The sequence below is a fragment of the Panthera uncia genome (assembly GCF_023721935.1).
Source record: "Panthera uncia isolate 11264 chromosome B2 unlocalized genomic scaffold, Puncia_PCG_1.0 HiC_scaffold_24, whole genome shotgun sequence".
In the NCBI taxonomy this organism is placed as follows: domain Eukaryota; kingdom Metazoa; phylum Chordata; class Mammalia; order Carnivora; family Felidae; genus Panthera; species Panthera uncia.
The window spans coordinates 36,144,203-36,170,031 of record NW_026057580.1 but is presented as its reverse complement, the minus strand read 5'-3'; the positions used below and the strand labels follow the sequence as shown (position 1 = coordinate 36,170,031).

The 25,829-nt window shown below is 38.5% G+C and overlaps 1 protein-coding gene across 1 annotated transcript in view; it reads right to left on the bottom strand.

The window, feature by feature from the left end:
* KCNQ5 (potassium voltage-gated channel subfamily Q member 5) overlaps positions 1–25,829 on the bottom strand; it is a 513,231-nt gene that overhangs the window by 17,360 nt on the left and 470,042 nt on the right. The window contains exon 10 of the mRNA XM_049652865.1: positions 8,435–8,543. Coding sequence (XP_049508822.1) covers positions 8,435–8,543 — 109 coding nt within the window. The remainder of the gene's footprint in view (positions 1–8,434; positions 8,544–25,829) is intronic.

Below are 25,829 nucleotides of genomic sequence, written 5' to 3'. Positions count from 1 at the left end.
GAATTTTTTTTCCCAAAGTCACTGATGACCTCCTGGTTGCCACTTCCAAATGACTTTCTCACACTTTATCATCTTGACCTCTTAGCAGCACTGAACACAGTGGACCTGGCCTCCTGCTCCTAGGCACTGTCTGCTAGCCCTTCCTCCGCCACCCCCCCCCCCCCCCACCAGTTTCCCTCAGTCTGGCTTCCTCATTAGTCTTCACCTGAGCCTTCTTCCTTTTGCAGCTCCCTGCAGGTTTGTGAGCCTTAACTTCTGTGGTGACCGTCTTCTGTCTTTACTCCCATACTCTCCTTGGGATGACACTTCTGCAAAACATCTATGTCTGTGCTGATGACTACGAAGTTTGCTCCCATTCCAGATTTTTCTCTGGGACTTCAGATCCAGGGCTTCATCTGCCTGAGGGGCCCCGCCGTAACTGTGCAAACTCAACAGTTGCAACAACGCACCATCTTCCCACAAGCCAGCCTCTGTGTGACTAGCCCCCCGGATGTACCATCCTGATTCCTCCTGCTCTTTCACTCCATCTTCTTCAACCAGTAAATCTCCAATCCTGTCATTGTCTCCTGTCCAAAGAGCTCTGGAATCCATCCTTCACGACTGGCTGGCTCGGGCTCCCAGCAGATCCAGGTATTGTAACAACAATGGTCCCCTCTTTCCAATCTGTTCCTTGCACTGTGGTTAGTCATTGTTCTAAGTATTAGAATAAAACACCAGTCTGACAAATTTACGTCTGTACTTAGCCTCCATGCCTTCCTGCTTGTTATAACAGTTCCTGTTCCTCCCTTGAGTCTGACCTCTCCTCCCTATGTTCTCTACCCCCTACCAGCACATATACTTTCTTTTTTTTTTTTTCAATATATGAAATTTATTGTCAAATTGGTTTCCATACAACACCCAGTGCTCATCCCAAAAGGTGCCCTCCTCAATACCCATCCCCCACCCTCCCCTCCCTCCCACCCCCCATCAACCCTCAGTTTGTTCTCAGTTTTTAACAGTCTCTTATGCTTTGGTTCTCTCCCACTCTAACCTCTTTTTTTTTTTTTTTTTTTCCTTCCCCTCCCCCATGGGTTTCTGTTAAGTTTCTCAAGATCCACATAAGAGTGAAACCATATGGTATCTGTCTTTCTCTGTATGGCTTATTTCACTTAGCATCACACTCTCCAGTTCCACCCACGTTGCTACAAAAGGCCATATTTCATTCTTTCTCACTGCCATGTAGTATTCCATTGTGTATATAAACCACAATTTCTTTATCCATTCATCAGTTGATGGACATTTAGGCTCTTTCCACAATTTGGCTATTGTTGAGAGCAGCACATATACTTTCTAATGCCATCTTCAGATCTGGTTCTCGGCAACTGCAGTTCCCTCTGCTAAACTCACACCCTTTTCAATAGCCTGGCTGGTACCTACCAAGTCACCAGATCTCTGCTAGAAAACCCCTTCTTCCAGAAAGACTTCCCGAATGCCATCTCGCACATAAGTGCCAACATTCTTTGTGCCCAAATATCCTGGACTTCTATTATTGTAGCAATATGTTGCTCTGCATCATAATTGACTCTGTACTTTTCTGTCAGCCCTTCAAAACTCTAAGCAGGAATCCATTTTTCTTGTTAATGTCTATCCTGGTGTCTGGTGCAAAGTAGAAGCTCTACCATTTTTTTTTTTTTTTTTTTTTAGAGTGTAGGATTCTTTGGGAGGAACTAAAGAGTTTATAGTCAGGCCTCTGTGAGGGCAGGGGAGGAAAAGGAGAAATAACTTCTCCCTTTCACAGTCCTTTTCTTGGGAGGGTGCCTGGGAAGGCAGCAAGCTCATCCAGAGGAGGAAGGGGGAGAAATCTACCTGGAACATTGCCTCATGGTTGCGTGGAAAAAATGCCCTTTCAGCCCTGAGTGGCGTTACTCTGAGTGATTCCTCAGCATAGGTGGTGAGGACATACGTGCAAGGGGTAACAGCAAGTGCTTCCTGGGGAAGGAGGTGCAGGCAGGCAAGGCTACAAACATTTGGAAGTTGGGAGCACCCCTCAGAAGAGAGAAAGAAGTGCTCCTCTCCCATGATATACATGGGAGTCGGTCTGGCCTGAGTGGAGGATGGGCAGAGTAGGCAGCATGCTGGGAAGACAGTAAGGAGCCCAGACACTTGTAGGTTAAAATAGCTCTTACGTAGTGCTTCCATGTGCCCAGCACGGTTCTGAGTGCTCTGCAAATGTCAATCCTCACCACAACCCTACAAGGTCAATACTATTACCATCCTCACTTCACCAACAAGGAAACGAGGCACGGAGAGCTGACATGAGTTGCCCAAGCTCACATAGACGCTGTCATTTCTTGGATCACTTCTCCTGAGCAGTTCTCAGGAGGGTGGGGGCTGGGGATAGAATTAGCTAATGGCACCAGGGTAAAGTTGGCTGCAGCTTCAACTAAAGAATTCTTTGAGTTTTCCTCCCAAACTTTATTCATTTGGTTTTCTAGAAGGCTGGTTTGACCTTCAGAAACAATAGGGTGCATACAAGTCAAACATAGCAGGTGTGGTGATTATGTTAAGAGAAGTCAAGAACAGGATATAACCAACAGCTTCTTGGTCATTTCTGTTCAGAATACCGAGTAATGTCCATTGGGTTGTTTAGATTATCTTTACAAGAAGAATAGGTTGTATGGTATTCTGATTCATTTCTTGACAACTGACCAAAATAGTTGTGTAAGACAAGCTGACAAGAGAACAGTTGTTGTTGAAGATCTCACTGAGAATGGGCTTGATCTTAGCTATAGTAATTCTATGAAAAAAATGCAGGTAAGAAGCAAGTGAGCTTTGCATTGCATCATTTTAACAGACAGAGCTCATTCGCAGATTGCTTAATAAATCATCTACACAGCACTTCTGTGTTGCCTAGGTGTGCAAATCTATGAATTTATCTAGCCAGTTCAGTATAGGAAAACAAATACAAACATTTCTCTTGTATTTTTAAAAATTATTATTCTGAGAACTAAAATAATAAAAAGACAAGAAATAACAAGTGTTGGTGAGGATGTGGACAGAAGGGAAACCTTATGCATTGTTGGTGGGAATGTAAATTGGTGCAGCCACAGTGGAAGACGGTATGGATGTCCTCAAAAAATTAAAAATTGAAATACCATAAGATGAATGGATAAACAGTATGTGCTATATATATAATGGAATATTATGTATCCATAAAAGGGATGATATCTTGCTATTTGTGACAATATAAATGAACCTAGATGGTATAGTGCTAAGTGAAATAAATCAGACCGAGAAAGACAGATACTCTATGATTTCACTCCTATATGGAATCTAAAAAACAAAACAAATGAATAAACAAATAAAAAGCAGAATCAGACCTACAAACACAGAGAATAAATTGATGATTTCCAGAGGTAAGTGGGGTGGGAGGTTGGGCAAAAAGAGTGAAGGGGAGTAGGAGATACAGGCTTCCAGTTATGGAATGAATAAGTCACATGAATAAAGGGCACAGTATAGGGAATATGGTCAATAATAGTGTATAGCGTTGTATGGTGACAGGTGGTAGCTACAGTTGGGGTGAGCAAAGCATATAGAGAAGGTGAATCACTATACTGTACCCTAAAAATAATGTAGCATTGTGTTCAACTCAAATTAAAAAATTATTATAAAAGTTACTATTCTAGAACGCTTTTATAAATAGACTTGTATTGGATATAACTTTAAAAACTTATTTATTATGTATTATTTATTTATATTTATTATTTTGAATTAATGGGCATATATTAATTTTTGTGTGAAATATTACACAAGATTCTCACTTAGATAGTATTTACACAATGCCGAGTACAAGCTTGAAAGGTAATAGTCAACCTCTTCAGATATTCTCAAATATCCAGATGTTTGATATTGCGAGGGAACATATCTAGGTAATTTGTGGGTTTACTTTTAATCGGAATTTTTTGGTATTGTGCCTGAGAAAATATTTTTTAAACAGTGATAGGAAAACTGATATCTTGCCATGTGTTATGGCTGAACTGTGTACCCCCAAATTTCATATGTTAAATCCCTAGCCCCTAGTACCTGTATTATTGTGACTGTATTTGAAGACAGGACTTTAATAACAGAAGTGATTAAGTTGAAATGAGACCATGAGGGTAAGGCCTAATCCACCCTGACTGGGGCTAGTATAGGAGGAGGAGATTTGGACTCAGGTATGTGGGAACACAGAGGAAAGACCATGTGAAGACACAGTGAGAAGGTGCTATCTGCCTGCAAGCCAGAGAGGCCTCAGAGGAAACAACCCTGCTGACATCTTGATCTTGCATTTCCAGCCTCCAGAACTGTGAGAAAATAAATTTCTGTTGTTTAAGCCACCCAGTCCGTGGTATTTTGTTGTGGTGGCCCTAGCAGATGAATGTACCATGATATAATGAAAAGTGAGTGTGTAGAAAGTTCAAGAGTTTATCAGTTTGCCTGCCAATCTGCTTATTTCCCTGCCAATGTCAACTTTCTATTTAGAAACTAATTTCTATGAGTGAATGAAAAGAGACTTAGCATTATTTGAATTAAATAATTAACAAGATAAAAAAATCATTAACAGGATACAGAACTTTTGTTAAAAGTAAGTATAATCTTCCCTCCCATTATGGGTTTAAAACACATCTCTGGCAACTTTGTGCATTCCCACTAAATAATATTTTGAGAATAATCTGTGATAATCCTGGAGGGATTACACAAAACTAAGTATTGTTCTGACTTTTAAGATGTATTTTGGAAATGTCTAAGAACAGCCATTGTTTATTACTATAAAAAGTGATGTCATTCATTGAAAAAAAGTCTCCAAGTGCATTTGGAGAATGTAATCCAGACAAGTTAAGACAGTGGCTTTAGTCATCTCAGAGAATCTTTACTCTCAAAAATAACTACAAATTAGAAAATGGCAGATGCTCAATAAATATTAATAACCCAAACAAGAACTCCTATTTTGCTCTTTGTGGGTGCAGTAGCATTGCTTTCCATGTTGTCATCCTTGCAGTGGAATACATATTTTCTGTTATACATCTAAATTTTAATTTGGCTCTTAGGAAAAACTATTATTATTGTAAGAGCAACTGGAGGACAAAAGGTATATTCAACTACTCATAGTAAATAAACAATCGAGAAATAACAGGGAAAATGCCAAAACAAAGTTGCTGTTTTAGAGATGAATAATAGATGGTTTACAATTGCAATCAGCAACATACATATAAAACAGCACTTTAGGTGAGCTGTAAGAAATGGGTATGTTCTGGCCAAAGACATTCCAGTCAACTGCTATTCAGCTTATTTATTTAGCTGAATTCAAGAAAAGGACACTTTTGCATAAGATTTAGGGATTTATACCAACAGACTCCTTTTCAGAACTGCTGATTATATGGGTTGGTCTTTTAATCATGTATTTTAAGAAAGTAAGTATTACTGTAAGTCAAATATTTCCAATTAAGTTATTAGCTCTTGGGTGTAGCTATTATGTTTTTAGAGAATCCGTGAATTTTAAGGGGAACTTGGAAATGAGTTTTTAAAAACCCAGTAAGCAGAATCTGGATATGGGAGAGAAAAACATCCCCCTTGAATGTCACAAAGTAGCAAGCAGAAAGCTTCAGAAATTCACAAAAAGGAGATACATGTAAATAAATAATAAAGTCCTGTTAAAAATAAGAACCAAGAAAGGATTCTGAAAAGCAAGGGAATTCTGCAAAGGACTTCACAAAAATCAGGCAAGTTTCAAGAGGATGGTACAAAAGTAAGTCTTAAGCTGCCACTAAAGTGCTTAGCTCGCGGAATAAACCTATTTCATTTTCTTTCATTCAGCTCACAATTCTTTTTATAGGGTATGAGGCAAAAGCAGAAAGCTATGGAAGGTCTTGGGAAACGAACAAATTGGGTTAAGTATGACTTTTAGGAAACCTAATCTGTTCCCATTAGATAAGATTTTATGGTACTTGTTGCAAGTCACACTAATCTGTGGATGAACTACTCCACCTTCACATTAGGGTGTTTGAGGGGTATAATGAATGAATGCAGAGAATTTCAAGGTGACTTCTTAGCCAGCCATGTCCAGTAAAACTTTCTGCAAAGATGATGGACTGTATCTTCTGTGCCTAGTATAGTAGCCACTTGTGGCTCTTGGGCACTTTAAAAGTGGATAGCGCCACTGATGAACTGAATTTTAAATTTTATTTAATTTTAATTCAAATTTAATTAGATTTATGTGGCCACTGGTGACTATATTGGACAATGCTGTTCAGGTCCTTTCTGTTCCTTTAACTGAAGATTTCAGGCATAATTTTACTACATATTCTTGGGTTTTCTGGGCTTTAATATTACCTAAGTCTTCTAGGTTCCCCTGGAGTAGTGTGATCATACAATTGTCCATACTGGGATACTTTGAGAAAGACAGGGAGTGACAGGGAGTGACAATGAACAATTATGATGAGACAAGAGGCATACTCTGGGATGGCCCAGGGCACAAAAGAAGGTTGGTCCCCTACTTATAGGGTTTGTTGCTTGAGGGTTCTGTTGAGAAGCAACCAAGTTTTACTTCACTTCTTTTTTTTTTTTTTTTTTTTTTGGCCAGGGGTGGGGGAGTGCCATTACAGATAAGATTTAAGTATCTTCTAGGGGTACACATTTTCATCAACCATGATTTGCTTTGCCATCACAAACATTTACCAAAATCTTTTATAACTCATTTCTGCTTTCCCAGTGATTCCCAAACATCAAGTAAAGCGATGTCTAATGATACTAAATGACCAACTAAAAATAGCAGTAAATAATCAGTCACGCTGATCTCTGAAATTAGACTAAGTATCTGAAGAGCTATATTGGGTTGGATATTTTATGTTTTCTTTTGGCTTTTTGGTAAGAGACAGAGAAAGCCAAAAAGACCAGAGGTATTTCTTTGCAAGAGAGTCACTCTTGGTTCCCTGACAGATTAAAATTCTCCCAAAGGGATCAAAATTAGGCAGGATGAGCATGCAGCAGTTTATTTAATCCAGAAGCTGGGTTTTGGAGGGAGTGGATCCTGGAAGTATAAATGTAAGTTACTTTGGGTACGCTTTTAGCTTTTGCCATTGGGAGAGAAAGCATACTAAGATCAGTGTTTAAACTGAATATCTATTTAAAGAGTATTTAGAGGCCCAAATTCCTTCCTTGCCTCGGCCTGGTGGATGGCTGCCATGTGTATTCTCACCAGAGAAGAAGGATGGGGTTTTAGTCTCTGGAGAGGTCTCTGAACTGCAGGCTGCCAGGCACATACTCTAACCTTAAACCTAACTCTAACCTGAACCCTAGCCCTACCCATGACTCCTAAAAACTAATGCTAATCCTAACCCTAAACCTAACTCTAATTCGAACCCTAACCCTGCTCCTAACTCCTAACCCTAACCTTATGGGAGGTCTCAAAACTGCAGGATACCAGGCAAACAGCCTCACCATGGCCTTAACTCTAAACCTAACCCAGATCTGAAAAAAAAAAAAAAAAAAAAAAGGAAAAGAAGATGTGGTATATATATGCAATGGACAATTACTCAGCCATAAAAAGAATGAAATCTTGCCATTTGCCACGACGTGGATGGAGCAGGAGAATATTATGCAAAGCAAACTGATATGTCAGTCAGAAAAAGACAAATACCATATGATTTCACTCATTTGTGGAATTTAAGAGACAAAACAAATGAGCAAAGGAAAAACAAAGAGAGGCAAACCAAGAAACAGACTCTTAACTGTTGAGAACAAACTGATGGTTACCAGTAGGGAGAGGGTGGGCAGATTGGCTAAAGAGGCAATGGGGATTTAGGAGCGCATTTGGCTGTGATGAGCACCCGAGGTTGTATGGAAATGTTGAATCATTATACTGTACAGCTGAAACTAATACTTCACTGTACGTTGACTAACTGAAATTTAAATAAAAACTTAAAAAACAAAAGATCAGTGTTTGACATTATATTTCAGCAGGATAGGAGCAAGTCACTGCCTAGTACTTTACGTTTCCTCTTTTTTAGAACTCAACCTGTTTTGAAACAACCTAGTGGGATTTTTTTCCTTGACACAAGATACAGAACATGGATTGGAGCGTCAAGTCATAAAAATAATTTTAAAAATCCAGCTGGATCTATACACTAAATGTCCTGAAAGCCACAAATTCTTATGGTGAGCCAATTCTCATGGAATCTCTCTGGCATGGCCTGGCATTTCAAATCCTGCCGACCTTTTATATAACGCATTTTGTGTTGCGCACAGTAGAATTTTGTATTAAGAAAATATATTTCAGAATTTAATAGGCATGTGAATGAATAGGAACAGAGAAACTATTTTAGGAGGTTTACCTGTAGGAAAAAGCACTTAGCAACATAGTCATTCACACAATCAGGGGTAGGTCTCGGACTCATTTTGTCAAAGGTTTTCCACCAACCTGATAGCTCGAATGACAGTTTTAAGCGGTGGGGTGAGGTCTTCTACTGATACGTCACACTGGCAGCCCTTTTCATCATATACATCATCAGTGCCAAGCGCTGTGTCAGCTGCAAGAGAAGATTACCAGTTAAACAATACCACCACCAGCAGTTTACAACATGTTTGCTGAATTTGTCTCACATAGGAATAGGGGGGAACTCACAGACTAAGCTTATAAACCGAGATATGTGTAAGGCCAGCCAATTGTTTTTCCCCATGTTATTCCTCCTCCTTTTCCTACAACCTCATTAATTTTATGTGATTTGAGATGAATACCTTTCTGAGCTGTTTTCTACGGGAAAGATGAAGCTGTTGACACACTGTCTTTCCAGTCGTGGTGATGGATTTGTGTTGATCCACCCATGCTCTTTTGCCCAGTTCTTTTGAAACTAACTGCCAGCATTCAAATAACAGCTGTTTGGAATTAGGGAAACAGTCTTTGGATACTTAACTAACTGGCCTGTAAATATAGAGCTTGAAGCCCATGTCATTGACCCCATTAGCCCCAGGCCCTGAACAAGTGTGTAAGCAGCTACTCCAAGAATACTGACTACTTATAGGTTACTGGAAACAGGCAGCTCAGAAGAGAGTTTGCTTAAGATAGTGCAGCCAAAGCTGAGAGATTTCAGATTTCAGAGATTCGAGAAAATTAACTTTTGGGTTAATTGCAAAATTTGGAAAAGGGGGAAGGGTTATAATAAATACCAAATTAATAAAGACTTATAAAATTCATAAGGAATAAGCTCATACCATTGAAGCTTTGTTTTCAGCAACAAGATATTGTGTATTAACTTGTATTAGTTAACATTTCTGGAATGGGGGATGGGTTAAATAAATATTGGTGTGTTTATACAATGGAATATTAGGGAGCTGTTAAAAATGATGTTTAAGACTAGGGACTGGGATAATGTCACAATTTATTATTTAAAAAAATCTATGTATCTTAAAAAAATCTTTTTTAATGTTTATCTTTGAGAGAGAGAGAAAGAGAGAACAGGGGAGGGGCAGAGACAGAGGGAGACACAGAATCCAAAGCAAGCTCTAAGCTCCAAGCTGTAGGCATGGAGCCCGACAGGGGACTCAAACTCACAAACTGCGAGATCATGACCTGAGCCGAAGTCGGATGCTTAACCGACTAAGTCACCCAGGTGCCCCTAAAAAAAAAATCTATATATCTGGGATTAAGAGTGATTTTATTCTTTTTGCTTGGCTATATATATATATATACATATATATATATATATATAATGTTTATTTATTTTGAGAGAGACAGAGTGCATGAGCATAAGTAGGGACGGGGCAGAGAGACAGAGAGAATCCAAAGCAGGCTTTGCACTGTCAGCATGGAGCCCAATGTGGGGCTCGAACTCACAAACCATGAGATCATGACCTGAACTGAAATCAAGAGTCGGAAGCTTAACTGACTGAACCATCCAGGCACCCTACTTAGCTATTATTTTCTAAAATTTCTACAATGAACATGTATTACCTTGGTAGTAAAGTAAATAAAGTAATAAAAATACACTCATGAGAGATGAGTTATGTAGCCTCTAAATACTATTTCAGCCTCCTTAAATGTTAAGGTGCACTAAAGGATTAACACCGCTTTCTGTTGCCTTTGCTGTGCCCAGTGTTCATTTGCTAAGTCATGAAAAGGAGAGAATTTGCCGTGAGTTGTCTTGGTTGGGTTCAAAATCCCAAAAGGCTATTAGAAGTCCATTCACTGAAGCAGTGCTTATATTTGGACTGCAGCTGGTGCATCATTTAGACTATTTACTGTGTGGTTACTCAGTTTATTGTGTGCTGAGAGCAGAAGTAGTGGCATGGAAAGAGATGTAAATGGGTCTTCATAACCCTTCTTCATGGTCCTTCTGGTCTTCCTGCCCTCAAGCCTAGTGAGAGGGTAAGACAGAGCTACCACTTCACGATAATGAAAATAATAGCAACCACTCATTGACATTTATGCCAGGCACTTAGGTGAAGCTTCTGCAACGATTAGTTTTCTCACTTATAGCAACTCTCCCAGTTGGTGGTGATATTATGCTTGGTTTTTAGAAGCCAAAACTGAGGCTTAGAGAAGGTAAGTATCTCACGTGAGGCCACAAAAGTGGTCAGTGGAGACAGTAAGTTGCAGAGCATGTGGTTAAAATCCAGTTCCGGAGTCTGTAAAGCCTTTGCGCTTTACATTGCATTACCCAGTGTCAGCATGGGTTCAGGGTTCCATAATGGGTTCAGGAGTGGCGTGCAACATGCCAGGAGAGAGCAGGGGAGAGAGATCATCGCAAGCCTCATTGGTGCAGCATATCCCTGGGGGGTATGTTCTCAACTTCTCTCTAGAAGAGTTTGCTACAGTTTATTTTTTAAATTATTATTAGTTTTTTTAAATTTAATTTTTTATTCTTTAAAATTTACATCCAAATTAGTTAGCATATAGTGAAACAATGATTTCAGGAGTAGATTCCTTAATGCCCCTTACCCATTTAGCCCATCCCTATATTTAATTATTTTTGAGAGAGACAGCATGAGTGGGGGAGAGACAAAGAGAGGAGGTCAGAGGATGCAAAGTAGACTCTGAGCTGATAGCTACAAGCCCAATGCGGGGCTTAAACCCAGGAACCGCGAGGTCGTGACCTGAGCGAAAGTCAGTCGCTCAACTGACTGAGCCCCCCAGGTTCCCCAGTTCATGACAGTTTAAATGAGAGTATTGACCCAGTCTGACACTTGGTTCTAACTCAGTGATGAGCTTGAGGGTAGCTGGCCCATTTCGCTTGATTGACCACCTACACAACACAGCCCTTTCAGTGCACAACATGCCCAAGGTTAGATGACATTCTTGCAGGAACTGTTTGCGATTTCTTCCTCCGATTTGATCCTAACCTGTTTTTAGTTGGTGGAGTGGGCTGAATAGTATTGCCCTAAAGTTCATATGCACTTGGAACATTAGAATATGGCCTTATTTGGAATAAGGGTCTTTGCAGATGTCATTAAGGTAAGGTTGAAGAAGAGGTCATACTGGGTTAGGGTGGGCCCTAAATCCAGTGAAAATGTCCTTATAAGGTAGAAAAGGAGAAGATACAGGAACAAAGAAAAGATGGAAGTGGAGACTGGAATAGTGCATTTAGAAGTCAAGAACACCAAGAATTCTGGGCAACCACAAAACAGAGAGGCATGGGATGGTTTCTCCCTCAGAGTCTCCAGAAGGAACCAACCCTGGTGCTGCCCTGATTTCTTGAACCGTGAGAGAAGAAATTTCTGTTGTTTCAAGCCATCCAGTGTGTGGTAATTTGTTATGGCATCCCTAGGAAACTAACACAGTGGGGAAAACTTTTCTTCATGGTTTCTAAATCTTCACTCAAGGACAATAATGATGATGATAATAACTGTAATAAGCATTTTTTAGGGAAATCTAATTATGTGCCAAGAAATTTAATTAATTGCTTCAAATCCCACAAGAGGTATGGATAATAATATTTTATTGTTATATTTAACATGATATTAAAATGAAATATAAGCATATATTTAATATAATATGTGTCATATTATATTAAATAATGCCCTATTTTACAGACTATGAAAGTGAGGCACAGAAAGCTGAGAAGCTTGCCCATGGACAAATGAAGAGTAAGTGACAGAACCAGAATTTAAATGTGGGCAGTTGGGTTTTGGAGCTGCACTATTAATTAAATATTTCCTAACCCTGAGACTCATTTCTGACTCCTTCAAGATTTGTCTTTCTTGTCTCTCGTCATCTGGACTCCCTTCTCTTGCATTATATTTTCATCCACATGGCTGTGTGCACCTGGCTCTCATGGTCTCAGCTGAAGTGATCCCATAACACTGAGAGAGAACTGTATTCAGAGGAGTGTGATTTCCATGGCCAAGTGCCGAAGGAGACCTACAAATAGGTCCCATGGAGGCTGGATGGTCATTGGGTGCTATTATGGAACACTTTGAGATGTCCAGATGTTAGCTCCCTTCAAGAAATATCAAATAATGCACTTAATCGGGATCCTCAGGACTGAATTCACAAAAGTATTTTACACTGTCCTTCAAAAAAGGAATATGTGACTGCTTTCCTCATCTGAACTCTAATGAGAGGTACTTCTAACATGGTCCCACTTCATATCTCAGAAAGCTGGGGAACACTGGAGAGGCTACAAGGAAGGCAGATCCTGCGATGCCTGTGCCAATGGCTTATCTGCTTGAAAATTCCATGTAACCAACCATAACACAATGATGTATGTCCAAAACAAATAGCATAAAATACTAGGTCCTTTAATTATGAGGTTAGTGGAAAACTTTATCAGCAGGTGTGTACTGTTACAATAGGCACAAAAGGTAAAGATAATGAAACTATAATGTTCTCACTGATTGTGAATGAAACTGGAAACATCCCAAATGATTACGAGACAGTTTCCATCCAGCTTAACTCTGCTTCACCTCGCCCCTGTCCTGTACCCCAATAAGAGCTTTAGTTTAGCCATACTGCTTACATTTAGCTTTAGTTTAGCCATACTTTAGTTTTAGCCATACAGGCGGGGCAGAAGATGGGAGTCAGTCACCAACTGCATCATATCCAAATGCACCTTACTGTGGAATATTATACCACTAATAACTTGATTGTTCAAGGCATAAATTAAATTCTCAGTCTTTAAATTAGGTCAGAGCAAATGAATAGGAAATATATCTTTGCTGGCATGTACTGAAGCAAGGGCTGAGTTAGGAATTTTTTCTCCTTATTTCAAAGCCACAAAAATGGGGAAAATGCTGTCTTTCTCCTTCATAACTATCTTGAGATGTCCATTTTCTTTCCCGTGAGGTTAATAGCACATTAAATGTCTTTCACATGATTCCTAGAGGCTTAAGACGTTTAGTGAATTTTAAGGCACCTAGATGGGGCTACATTTTCAGCCAAGCCTGGCTGTCTGCTCTCCAATCATATCTGGCTCTCTTCCCTTGCATTTTGGGAGATGTGGGTTATGGGTACATAAGCTCATGTGAGCATCAGTCTGCACAACACCTAATCACAGAAAGCAAGATGCCAATAGAGTGAGATGCTCCCTGGAAGTCCCACTCCCTGTGGGCAATCCTCCCAGGTGTGGGGAACCTGACCCAGTGGAAGATCTGTGCCTAGAGATAAAAGAAATTTAAAGTACAACCCTTTATCTCTCCCAACCCTCTCCTGTTTCCTATTAGTTAGCAGTATTCAAAATTTGCTTTCAAATACTTTGTTCCCTACATTTTGGAAAATCTATTTCACAGTGTTTGGAAAAGATCATGTAAACCTTAGGTGATGAAGAGAGAGGACGTAAAGCATATTCTGAAACTTCTGCTATATCCCAAGACTGTTTTTCTGTTCCCACTATGAAATTCTGCCATCAAGATGTAGGTAGTTGTGAAAAAAGGAGTAGTTTCTAGTCACCTCCGCTTGGTCACCTCCGCTTACAGATTAGATTTATTTCTACATTTCTTAGTGAAATGATTACAATGGTTTTCTACCTTGCCTGTATGTAAGAATCAGCTGGGGAGTATTAAAAAACAAACAAAAAAACCTTAATACCCAGAACATCCTCAGGACTAATAACATGAGGAAACTGAGGGCTGGGATCCAGGACAAAAAATGACATTCCGTGGTTTCCTCTCCGCCAGAGCTTAGGAGTGTGTTTGACTAGTCTGCCATTGGATTTGGGCTAATTCTCCATGTTTTCCCCGATACCGCTAGTATATTTTTCATGGGAACAATTTGAGACAATACAGGTGCTTCAACAGAAAGAGGAAATGATTGCCAGAAAACAATTTTAAAAACATCCCTTGGCAAATTGGTGATATAGGAGCTAGCTTTCAGCTTTTTACACAGCTAAAGGCTTCAGTTTTCAGAATCTCAGTTCGTGCTTCTATCACTCAGCCATCTGAAACCCCACTCTTTACAGGCCTTGCCTTGGCATTGTTCTCTTAGAAAGGAATCACCACTGTTTTTACACACAAGAGGCTTACATGCTCATCATTCAAAATAAAATCAAATTGTCAAAATGTAGCAGAAAATATTTGTTTTGTCTGTAGAGGAATGATAATGTCCTGATGTTTGGGTCAGTAGAAGAAATTATAAAGGACGCAGCTGACAGCTTTGATCATGAAGACGGAAAATGTTACTACCTGAAATAACTAAATTACAGTGCAAAGAAAAATGCTTGATTAGGAAAACAATGGAAAGATATAAAAAGGCTTAATATTTGTAATGCATAAAGAGCTTATTTGAAGGGATCAAAATTCAAAATGTAAATGTATAAATAAGCCTGTCAGGAGAGACCACTAGTATCAAAAAATGACAGAAAACTATTCAACCTAACTAGAAATAAAATAAATATAAATTAAAGCTATGTGAATGTATGGGTTTACACCAACTTAATTAGCAAAAAAAATAATGACTAATACTAATAATACTGAGGTGAATCTGGTGACTCTGACATTGCTAGTGACCATGTAAATTGGAACAAAATTTTATAATCAGCAATCTTATAATTTTACACCAGAGACATCTTCTTTGGAAATAATTCCAAAAAAGAAAATAAAGACAGCTTAGTACAATAATGTTTACAGCATTATTGTCCATTGTAGAGAAATAGTTATAGAAATTTCAATGTCCCAAAGTAGGAAACTGTCAGTTATGGTAAATTACAGTATTTGACCATGATGCTGTACTACACAGCTACAAAAAAGATAATTATGAGTAGTATAGTATAATATTAAAGTATGTATTTTTAAATATTCAGTAAAATTAAAATATGAAACTAAATAGTCATGTTGATTATAACTATGTACAGTGATACATAAAAAGAAAACCAATGGAAACAGAATATATAAAAATAAAATTGGCTGTACTGAGCATGAAATTGTAAATGATTTGTATTACTTTTAAAATTCTGTAAGGAAGGGTGCCTGGGTGGCTCAGTCAGTTAAGCATCTGACTTTGGCTCAGGTCATGATCTCATGGTTTCTGAGTTCCAACCCCATGTCAGGCTCTGTGCTGATAACTCAGAGCCTGGAGCTTGCTTCAGATTCTGTGTCTCCCTCTGTCTCTCTGCCCCACCCCCGCCTGCGCTCTCTCTCTGTCTCTCTCCCTCTCTCTCTCAAAAAGTAAATAAACATTAAAAAAATAAAATAAAATTCCATAAGGAATTTAAAGATATTTTTCTATCACAAAAATATTAGAGTGGAGTATTTGAAAAATAGAAAAACAATGAGAGTGAAGAAAAAAAATCTTCCCAAGTTCCAGAGCTTAAAGGAAACAATTATTATAATGTAATTATTACAGTAAAATTGAGGAGGATGGAAATTCACAATACATTTTTATTTTGGGAATTTAAATGAAGCCTATTATAAATTCTATTCCATTATGCTATGGGGAGCATACATTAAAGTGGCCACTGTTAATGGTGGTGATAACTAATTTATTACATTCTGTTATGATTTATAATTTATTTTCCAAGCATTCCTTCCTTCTGTGGCTGTTGTGTTTCAATTACCTTTCCCCACGATCATTTTCCAACACCTTAAATATCATCCTAAAATTAGAGATTCCATTTTCGTCATGTGTTAGTCCAAAGGCAATTCCTTTAATCCAGTTAGAGTTTAGAATAGCTGCTTGGGCCCTGCTGTAGTAGTGCGATTTCATTTCACTATGTCCTTGGCCAGGGCTTTTTTTTTGTTGAGTTAGATGCTGCTATGTCATCAACAAGATGTACTGGGTTCTCAAGGTACTAATAAGGAACCTAGAAAAATACTCCAGTTAATAGATATTTTGTTCTAGATGTTTTTCTTTTCAAATACTTTTTTTAATACTTTTTTAAAATGTTTGTTTATTTTTGAGAGAGAGAGAGAGAGACAGAGTGTGAATGGGGGAGGGGCAGAAAGAGAGGGAGACACAGAATCCGAAGCAGGCTCCAGGCTCTGAGCTGTCAGCACAGAGCCTGACATGGGACTTGAACCCACAAACCATGAGATCATGACCTGAGCCGAAGTCAGCCGCTTAACCGACTGAGCCACCCAGGTGCTCCTTTTCCAATACTTTTTAAAACTTGTTCTTCTCCCATTATAACAATAATACATGCTCACTGTAGAAACTTTGAATTTTATTTTATTATTTAAAAAAAATTTTAATGTGTATTTATTTTTGAGAGAGAGAGTGTGCAAGTGGGGAAGGCCCAGAGAGAGAGGGAGACACAATCCAAAGCAGGCTCCAGGCTGTGAGCTGTCGGCACAGAGCCCGACCTGGGGCTTGAACTCGATCATGACCTGAGCTGCAGTTGGACGCTTAACTGACTGAGCCACCCAGGCGCCTCTAAAACTTTTAAGTTTAAATTAAATAATAAAGAATGAGAATAATTTGTTTATAGTTTTAACACTTTGAGGCATATCCTATTAAATTTTGGCCTATTCCCTTCCACTCCCTTTTCCTCTGCATTATCTGCTATTTAATGTCAAAGTCAATTTTTCAACACAGATTGCAAGTTGGACATCTCTGGGTGCCGTGTGAGGGAACTTTATTCGTATAGCTCAGCTTCATTCAACCTCACCTCATTATATATAGCCTTTCCATCCCAACCTCCAGCTGCACCAGACTACCAAAGGTTTCTCCAGGTGCTGTTTAGGCGTCAGTTAACTTTGGATACTCTCCCCAAGGGTAGTGTCGACACACCCCTATCCATTCTCCTCCCTGTTTGTTTGTTTGTTTGTTTGTTTGTTTTTGGCTGGCAATCTCTGGGTGCTAAATTTTCAATCAATAGATTATATTATGTGCAGGGCACCACAAAAACAAGGCACCCTCCTCCCCGTGGGGACAGCATCAGAATATTCAGAAAAAAATTTACATTTTAGCACGCATAAAAGTTTTGCACCATTTTGAAAACTAGAATTTTATCTTGATGCTTAGCAATGACTGATATTTTGAGTTATCCAAAACAGAGAGGGTGAGCTATAGAGGGAAGCATGACAAAGTTTAGAGCCTCGGATCCAGCTCTGCAATTATAAGCCCTTCGAGAGTTAACCACCTCCGTGAAAGGCAGCCTGATGCCCGACACTGACTCAGCCGTCTTCCTCCACTGTGAGCACATAGCTCTCTGACAGTTGTTACAAAGTATGATGCTTGATTGTTTGCAAGCCCCTTTCCTTGCTAGACATGAACTCTGTGAGGGCAGGGGCCATGTCTTTTAATTTTTGTGTCTATCTACCATGTATCTTCTCATTCATGTGCCTTCTGCCCCTAAAACACTGCATGGTTGAGAGAACACACTCAATGAATGTTTGGCTCATGAGTGATGAAGCATTTCCCCTAGGCTCCGTGACAGTAGTCCCTGTTCAATAATGTCTGGATTTAGGATTTTAAAATTTGGTGGTTGGGTAGATGACGTTTCACTGTGTTCTTGTTTACTGGGTGGATCACCTCCCCAAGTTGAGAGACAAGTGTCTTCACTGAAGAAGTTGTCAGCTGAGCAGTCAGGATGGCCCTAGTCTCTCAACTTTGTGTTCAGAGATGGATGAATTCAGAGCCTTTGCCTTGAGCACTCTGTGGCCTGGAGGGCCCTTTATTTTAGTAATGATAGCTGTAATTAATTTAGCCCTTCTATGTGAGGTGGTTTACAGTACAAACTGTAATTTAAAATATAAGACTGCCAGTTTGGAAATGCTATGCTCATTTTACAGATGAAGAAACTGTAGCTGAACAAGGTTAAATAACTGCCTAAGATACAGGCTTATTAAGGGCAGAGCAATAAAATTGAGATCATGTCTGTCTGTGTGCAAGTCTCCAATGGCTCCCCATTTTTTCCAGAGTAAAAGCCTGTCTTTTCTAGGGCTACAAGGCCCTGTATGTCTGTCTCTCCTCCATTTCCTTTCTGATATCATTTCCCATCATTTTCCCCCTGGCTCTTTTCCCTCCAGGCTTCTCTTCTCTCTCACAGGCCTCCTAGTTGCTCCTTAAAGGAGCCTGCACCTCTTCTTAGGTCTATCTTTGAGGAATTGTCTCCAGAAAACCTGGAGCCTCTTTAGCTGCTTTGGGTCTCTGCTCAGTATCAGTTCTTTAGGAGAACTACCTGAACCACCCTCTGTAAGTACATACCTCCCTACTCCACCAATCTGTGTGTCTCCTTACCTTTCGCTCCTTTTTGCTTTTTCTACAGCACTCACGTTAATATATGATTTACTTGTTGGTGTTTATTATTTCTTTTCCCTACTAGAATGTAAAATCTACAAAGGCCAGTATCTTGTTCTCTGATGTATCTCACTCACCTTGAGGAGCAGTGTGCTAATATTTAATAAGAGAACCATCAGGGTAAGGGAAGTCCCTTCTACTCTAGGATCTATCTTACTAGTTACAAAGTATAATTTACTAACTAACTTCTGGATTTTGGCCACCTTGCTGTTTTCTCTTGTACTGTAGTGTGTGTGTGTGTGTGTGTGTGTGTGTGTGTGTGATTTTTCATGACTAGGTATACTCTGAGATCCTACTGTAAAAAAAAATCTAATTTTTCCTCATAATGCTTAATTTTTACAGGATTTTAAAATAGGGTTTTCTAGGCCATATATGAAACACTCACAGCTAACGTCATACTCAATGGTGAGAAACAGTTTTTCTTTAAGATCAGCAATAAGACAAGGGTATCCACTCATACCATTTTTTAAAATCTATTTATGTACTGGAAGTCCTAGCCACAGCATTCAGACAAGAAAAGAAACTTGCACCAAAAATAATAAAATACCTAGGAATAAACTTAACCAAGGAGGTGAAAGACCTGTAATCTGGAGACTGTAAAACCGATGAAAGAAATTGAAGAGGATGCAAAGAAATGGAAAAGGATTCCATGCTCCTGGATAGGAAGGACAAATATTGTTAAAATGTCAATACTACCCAAAGCAATCTACAGATTTAATGCAATCTCTATGAAAATACCAACAGAAATCACTAAGTTGTACATCTGAAACTAATGTAACATTGTGTGTCAAGTATACTTTAATTAAAAAAAAGAAAAGAAAATAGGATTTTCCTCCAGTGGTCCATGAAAATATTTAAGAAGCAAAATAAGTTTCAAGTAAATGAATGAATAACTTCTATAGTAGAACCTGGGGAATATCTGTTGAGTGAATGTCACACACTATACTTTTATTTTTAGGTGAAATGCAACTTGTAGGTCCACTTTAAATTTTGGGTCTGTAAGTTTATGATTAGTAAATAATAGAAAAAAATTTAATATCAGTACAATAAGCAAGAGGGATTTCTCTCTAGCTATCTATATCATCCATGTTGATATAATAATAAAGGCAATCCAGATTTATTATTCCCTTCAGGAACAATGCAACATTAATGCAAATGTAATTATATTAGAGTGAGATACAGCATAACTTCATATAGTCACTTTTGCATATTCACACCTTTGTGCTTTTCCAAATGTGACATTTATTCCAGTATCTTATATTGCTAATATTGTAGGGACAAATCGTGAAATTTCAGTCATGTGGCCATTGTTCACTCAGTTCTGAATTTTAGGAGATTTGGAGTAAGTAACTTAAAAATGAGTTCTCATTAAGAATTTGGAAATCATCTTACTGAATTCCCATAGAAATAAAAAATAATTTTATAAAGAAACTTTTCTTGCATCTGTGAACATATTCCCATTAATTTTTTTCTAGATTGGAGAATTAAAATGCTATATCATATTTGAAAAAAATTCTGAAAAACCAAAAATTTATTTTTACTGAAAAAAAATCCAAGTACACTCATCTGTGACATAAACTGATTTCAAAGTAATATATCCTCTTGAATTTTTAAGGTGATGTTCTAGTTAAAGATATAACTTTAATATTTTGACCAAGTAATTGAATTTTCCTGTGTATTTTTTTTAACCAAAGTAGATACAATTTATATAGCAAATCTTGCTAGCACAAATGAAGATTACATAATTTAGCTGTGCTCGCTGTGTATTGTACTTTATTATTATTATTATTATTTTTGGTGTTATGACATTCTTGACAGGGAACAGAAAATTTGGGACCCAGAATAGTCCTAGTACCCACAACAGAAGTGACGAGGTACATTCAAATCCACTATCAGAGGAAGTGCAGCTTACTTTTCTTCCCCCCTAAAGACAGTTATATCTATAGTATCCTGTGAATATCACATTCTGACAATATGGCCTATATGCTTTTAAAACTCCTTCAGCTCCATGGAAGATTTTCATAAAAAAAGAAAATACAGTTAGCCTTTGACTGGACTTGACTACTTTGTTATTGGCATGGCCTAGCAGTGGTTTCCAATTTTTTTGATTTCCAGCCACAGTAAGAAATACACATACTAGTGTGATCCAGCCCATGTGTGCACACGCACGTGCACACACACAAACTTAAGATGGAAATTCCTTTCAGGGTTAAGATGGTAGATTGAACATACACATTTAATCTTGATCCCTCAAAAACCCACTAAAACTATAGTGATGAGATTATTTTTAAAAAGACATAAGCCCATAAAAGGAACAGAAGAGGAGGCAGCAACGACATAATTTTGGAAGTGGGAAAGCAGATGGACAAGTTAGGTAACTGACTAGCTGATACCAGAGAGAAAACCCTATGCCAACATTGGGAAAAGCTGAGGAATAACAAAATTTACACTTCAGAAAACTCAAAAGGCTCAGGAATTGGCAGCACTAGGTATCTCTGGGGATAACTAAGACAAGGCAGGCTGTGTGCAATCTGTCCCACAACCTTGGGTGTATGCTCCTCTCCTTTTCCAGCAGAAGACTGAATGGAAGCCTTTGGACAAGGGGTCATCAGGCACAGTTGAAGGAGGGGTGTTATACCCCAGACAAGGCTATCAAGTGACCATAAACAGCCTGAACATTGAAAACCCACTGGTACCCTGTCACCATCATAACACTGGCAGCTGGACCTTTGCTCTCCAGGTAGCAGTTTGGATGGGTACTCTCTGCAGAATGTGATCAGCCCAAGAAAAAAGAGCTAAAGGTATTGACACTGGAAATTCCCCAAGAAATGGCAACCCCAGGTCAATGCATGGTGAGGATCAAAGGTGATCAGTCCCAATCATATGCTCAGAAATTCCAGTCACCTTCGTCATCTTCCACCCTTCATTATGAAAAGACATGCAAGGTTTACCAAATATCTGAGGAAAATTTCCCAAACAAAGATAAACACCAAAATCAACTAGAAGGAGACTAAGAAAAAGAAAATTTCAAAACACTGTCATTAATATCTTTACAGAGATAAGGTAAGAGAGTATATCTATGAAACAAACATGGAAGCTAAAATAAAGGGACACAGTAAACAGCAACATCAACAGAGAAACTTAGCAATGATAGCAGAAATAAAAATCTCAGTAAGAGGTTGGAACATAAACCCTAGAATTGGCCAAAGCTTCTAGAAAGTACAGCAAAATCATAAAGAGGTGGAAAAGTGAGAGGAAAGAAAAAAATCAGAAGGCCAGTCCACAGGCACAGCTTATGGATTTCTGTAAGAGACAACAGAGAAAATGAAGAGAGATCATTAAAAACAAAGAAACAAACAGAAGATTATGAATTATCAGTTTGAAATAACTCCTTGAGTGGAGTTACTCCTACTACAGTGGATAAAAATGTATCCATACCAAAAAACATCATAATGAAAATTCAGAACACAGGGGACAGACAACACGGGGGACAAAAAGTGGATTCTACAAGCTACCGAAGACAAAAACAACTCACTGCTGGTCACATACAACAATCAGAATGGCTTTGGACCTAACAATAGTGAAAAGAAGCACACAGGGGTGCAATGTTTTCAAAATTCTGAAGGGAAATTATTTCCAGCCTAAAATTCGATACCAAGCAAACTATCAAGTAGCATGGGGATTAAAAAAAAAAAAAAAAAGCCATTTCAGACATGGAAAGTCACTTTTTTTTTTTTTTTTTGCTTTCCTTGCATTCTTTCTCAAGAATGTACTGTTTGATGTACCTCATCAAAATAGGAAAGTAAACCAAGAGAGAGGAGGACCCAAGCACAGGAGACACAACAGGAATCACAGAATGATGGTGAGGGAAAACTTCTGTGTGATCACAGTGTGCCAGGTGAAGATGTAATTGGTTTAGGCAGGACAAGGGACAGGCACACTGCCTGCTGTCAGTGTCATACCTTCTGTCAACATCACATCTTTGTACCTAAAAAGGTATTGGAGTTTTACTATCTGAAATACGAGTAAATCAAGAAAGACATGAATATGAGTCCCTATAAACTGGGAATTCAATCCAGGAAAAAGTCAAAAGAAATTCAAAAGATAATGGCTGTGGAGCAGGCTTAGAGAACAGTCAGCTTAGCTCTAAGGAGGATGGAAGATTCCAGGATGAATTCTCCAAGAAAAGTCACAATGGAATTGATCAGTTACCTGATGAAACCGATCCTGTGGAAAATCTTACTGACAGATTACTAGAAGATGTGGGAAGAATTATAAAAGCAATAATAATAAACAGGACATTTATTTATTACAGGGACAGCAAAAAGTAAGAAACAACTATAGTGCAATGTAACACATATGCATAATGTAGACCCTGAATTTTGACTTATCAAAAAATTACAAAACCAAAACAATAAAAAAAATAAAAGTGAAAACAAAGAATAAAACCAAAAAAATTTGCAAAGCCTAGGTTGTAAGGATGGGAGGGTCTGCAGAAGAGAAATAGCAAAAAAAGCAAAAAAAAAAAAAAAAAAAAGGCTAAATCTTCATTTACTAAAATTGGAAGTAAATAGATAATGTTCAAAACTGATTAATCAGAAGGTAGTTATACACACCTGCTATCAAAAATATGGAAATTTATAAGTCTCAGAAGAAACAGCCAAAAAATAGAAAGATTTGCTTCTAGGGGTGCCTGGGTGGCTCAGTCGGTTAAGCATCTGACTTTGGCTCTGGTCATGATCTCACAGTCCGTGAGTTTGGGCCCAACGTCAGGCCCTATGCTGACAGCTCAGAGCCTGGAGCCTGCTCCATATTCTGTGTCTTCCTCTCTTTGACCTCTCTTCCTCTCTTTGACCCTCCCATTCATGCTCTGTCTTTCTCTGTCTCAAAAATAAATACACATTAAAAAAGAAAAAAGAAAAGAAAGAGTTGCTTCTGGAATGGAGGCCTGGGGGTAGAGCAGAAGAGCAGAGCAGGGAACCACCATATTCTTTAATAAAGGGTTTATATTATTTGACTGGAGTTATCAATTTAAACTTTCAATTTTATAAATGGTAATCATAAATTTAAATTTGTAATCATAGGTTCACATGCAGTTGTAGGAAATAATACAGAGATCCTGTCTACCCTTTATTCAGATTTCCCCAATGGTAATATCTTGCAAAGCTATAGTACCATATCACAGCTGGGATATTAACATTGATATAGTCAAGATACAGAACATTTTCATCTCCTCACATTCTCCTTTTACACCATACCCTCCTCCTTCCTATTCCATAGCCCTGACCCCTGGCAACCACTAATCCGATCTCCATTAAATTTGTCATTTCAAGAATGTTATATAAATCATATAGTATGTGACCTTTTGGGTTTTTTGTTTGTTTGTTTCACTCAGTACAATTTCTTCGTCATCCAAGTTCTTGTGCATATCAATAGTTCATTCACCTTCATTTCTGAATAGTATTCTACAGTTTGTGGAAGGATATCTGGGTTCTTTTCAGTTTTGGGTTATTATGAACAAAGCTGCTGTGAACATTCATGTGCAGGTTTTATATGAACATACGTTTTCATTCTTTGGGCGCCTGGGTGGCTCAACTGGTTAAGCATCCAATGCTTGATTTTAGCTCAGGTCATGATCTCACGGTCTGTGGGACTCAGCCCCATATTGGGCTCTGTGCTGACATCTCGGAGCCTGCTTGGGATTCTCTCTTTCTCCCTCTCTTTGTCCCTCCCCAACTCTCTCTCTCTCTTTCAAAATGAATAAACTTAAAAATTAAAAAAAATTTTCTTTGGGATAATGTCTAGGAATACATTTGCTTGGTCATAGGGTAGCTGCATGTTTAGTTTCATTGGAGACAACCAAATTATTTTCCAGAGTGACTCTATGTTCTACTTTCCCCTCAGCAATGTATGATTGGTCCAGCATCTTGAATCTTCCTCAACAATTTGTGTTGTTACTGTTTTTTTTTTTTTTTTTTTTTTTTTTTTAGTCATTCTGATAGGTGTGTAGTGATGTCTCCTACAGTTCTGGTGGGCATTTCTCTAATGGCTAATTATATTAAATATCTTCTCATGGGTTTATTTGCCATCTGTATATACCCTCTTCGGTGAAATGTCTGTTCATGTCTTTCACCAACTTTCTAATTCATTTTCTAATATAATTATTTTGTTTATTGAATTTTGGAGTTCTTTATATATTCTAGATACTTATCTTTTGTAGGTGTGTGTTTTGCAAGTATTTCCTCTCATTCTGCAGCTTGTCTTTGATCCTCTTAATGAGGTAGTTCTCAGAGCAAAAGTTTTTAATTCGGATGAAGTCCACTTTATCAATTTTCCTTTCATGAAAAATGCTTGTGGTGTCAAATATAAGAACTGTTTGCTTAGTTCTTTTTTTAAATCTTTATTTTTATTGAAATTTTATTTTGTTTTATTAAATTTTTTTTTAATTTTTTTTAACGTTTATTTATTTTTGAGACAGAAAGAGACAGAGCATGAATGGGGGAGGGTCAGAGAGAGAGGGAGACACAGAATCCGAAACTGGCTCCAGGCTCTGAGTGGTCAGCACAGAGCCCGACGCAGGGCACGAACTCACGGATCGCGAGATCATGACCTGAGCTGAAGTCGGACGCTTAACCGACTGAGCCACCCAGGCGCCCCTTATTAAAAAAATTTTTAATGTTTATTTATTTTTGAGACAGAGAGAGACAGAGCATGAACGGGGGAGGGTCAGAGAGAGAGGGAGACACAGAATCTGAAGTGGGCTCCAGGTTCCGAGCTGTCAGCACAGAGCCCGATGCGGGGCTCGAACTCATGGACTATGAGAACATGAGTGAGCCGAAGTTGGATGCTTAAACGACTGAGCCATCCAGGCGCCCTATATTTTTATTAAAAATTTAAAATGTTTATTTATTTTTGAGAGAGAGACAGAGTACAAGTGGGGGGAGGGCAGAGAGAGAGGGAGATACAGAATCTGAAGCAGACTGTCAGCATAGAACCCCATGCAGGGCTCAAACTCACAGACCATAAGATCATGACCTGAGCTGAAGTCAGATGCTTAACCAACTGAGCCACTCAGGCACCTCTGCTTAGTTCTAAATCCTAAAATGAATAGATAAAGATTTGATGTATATGTACACACACACACACA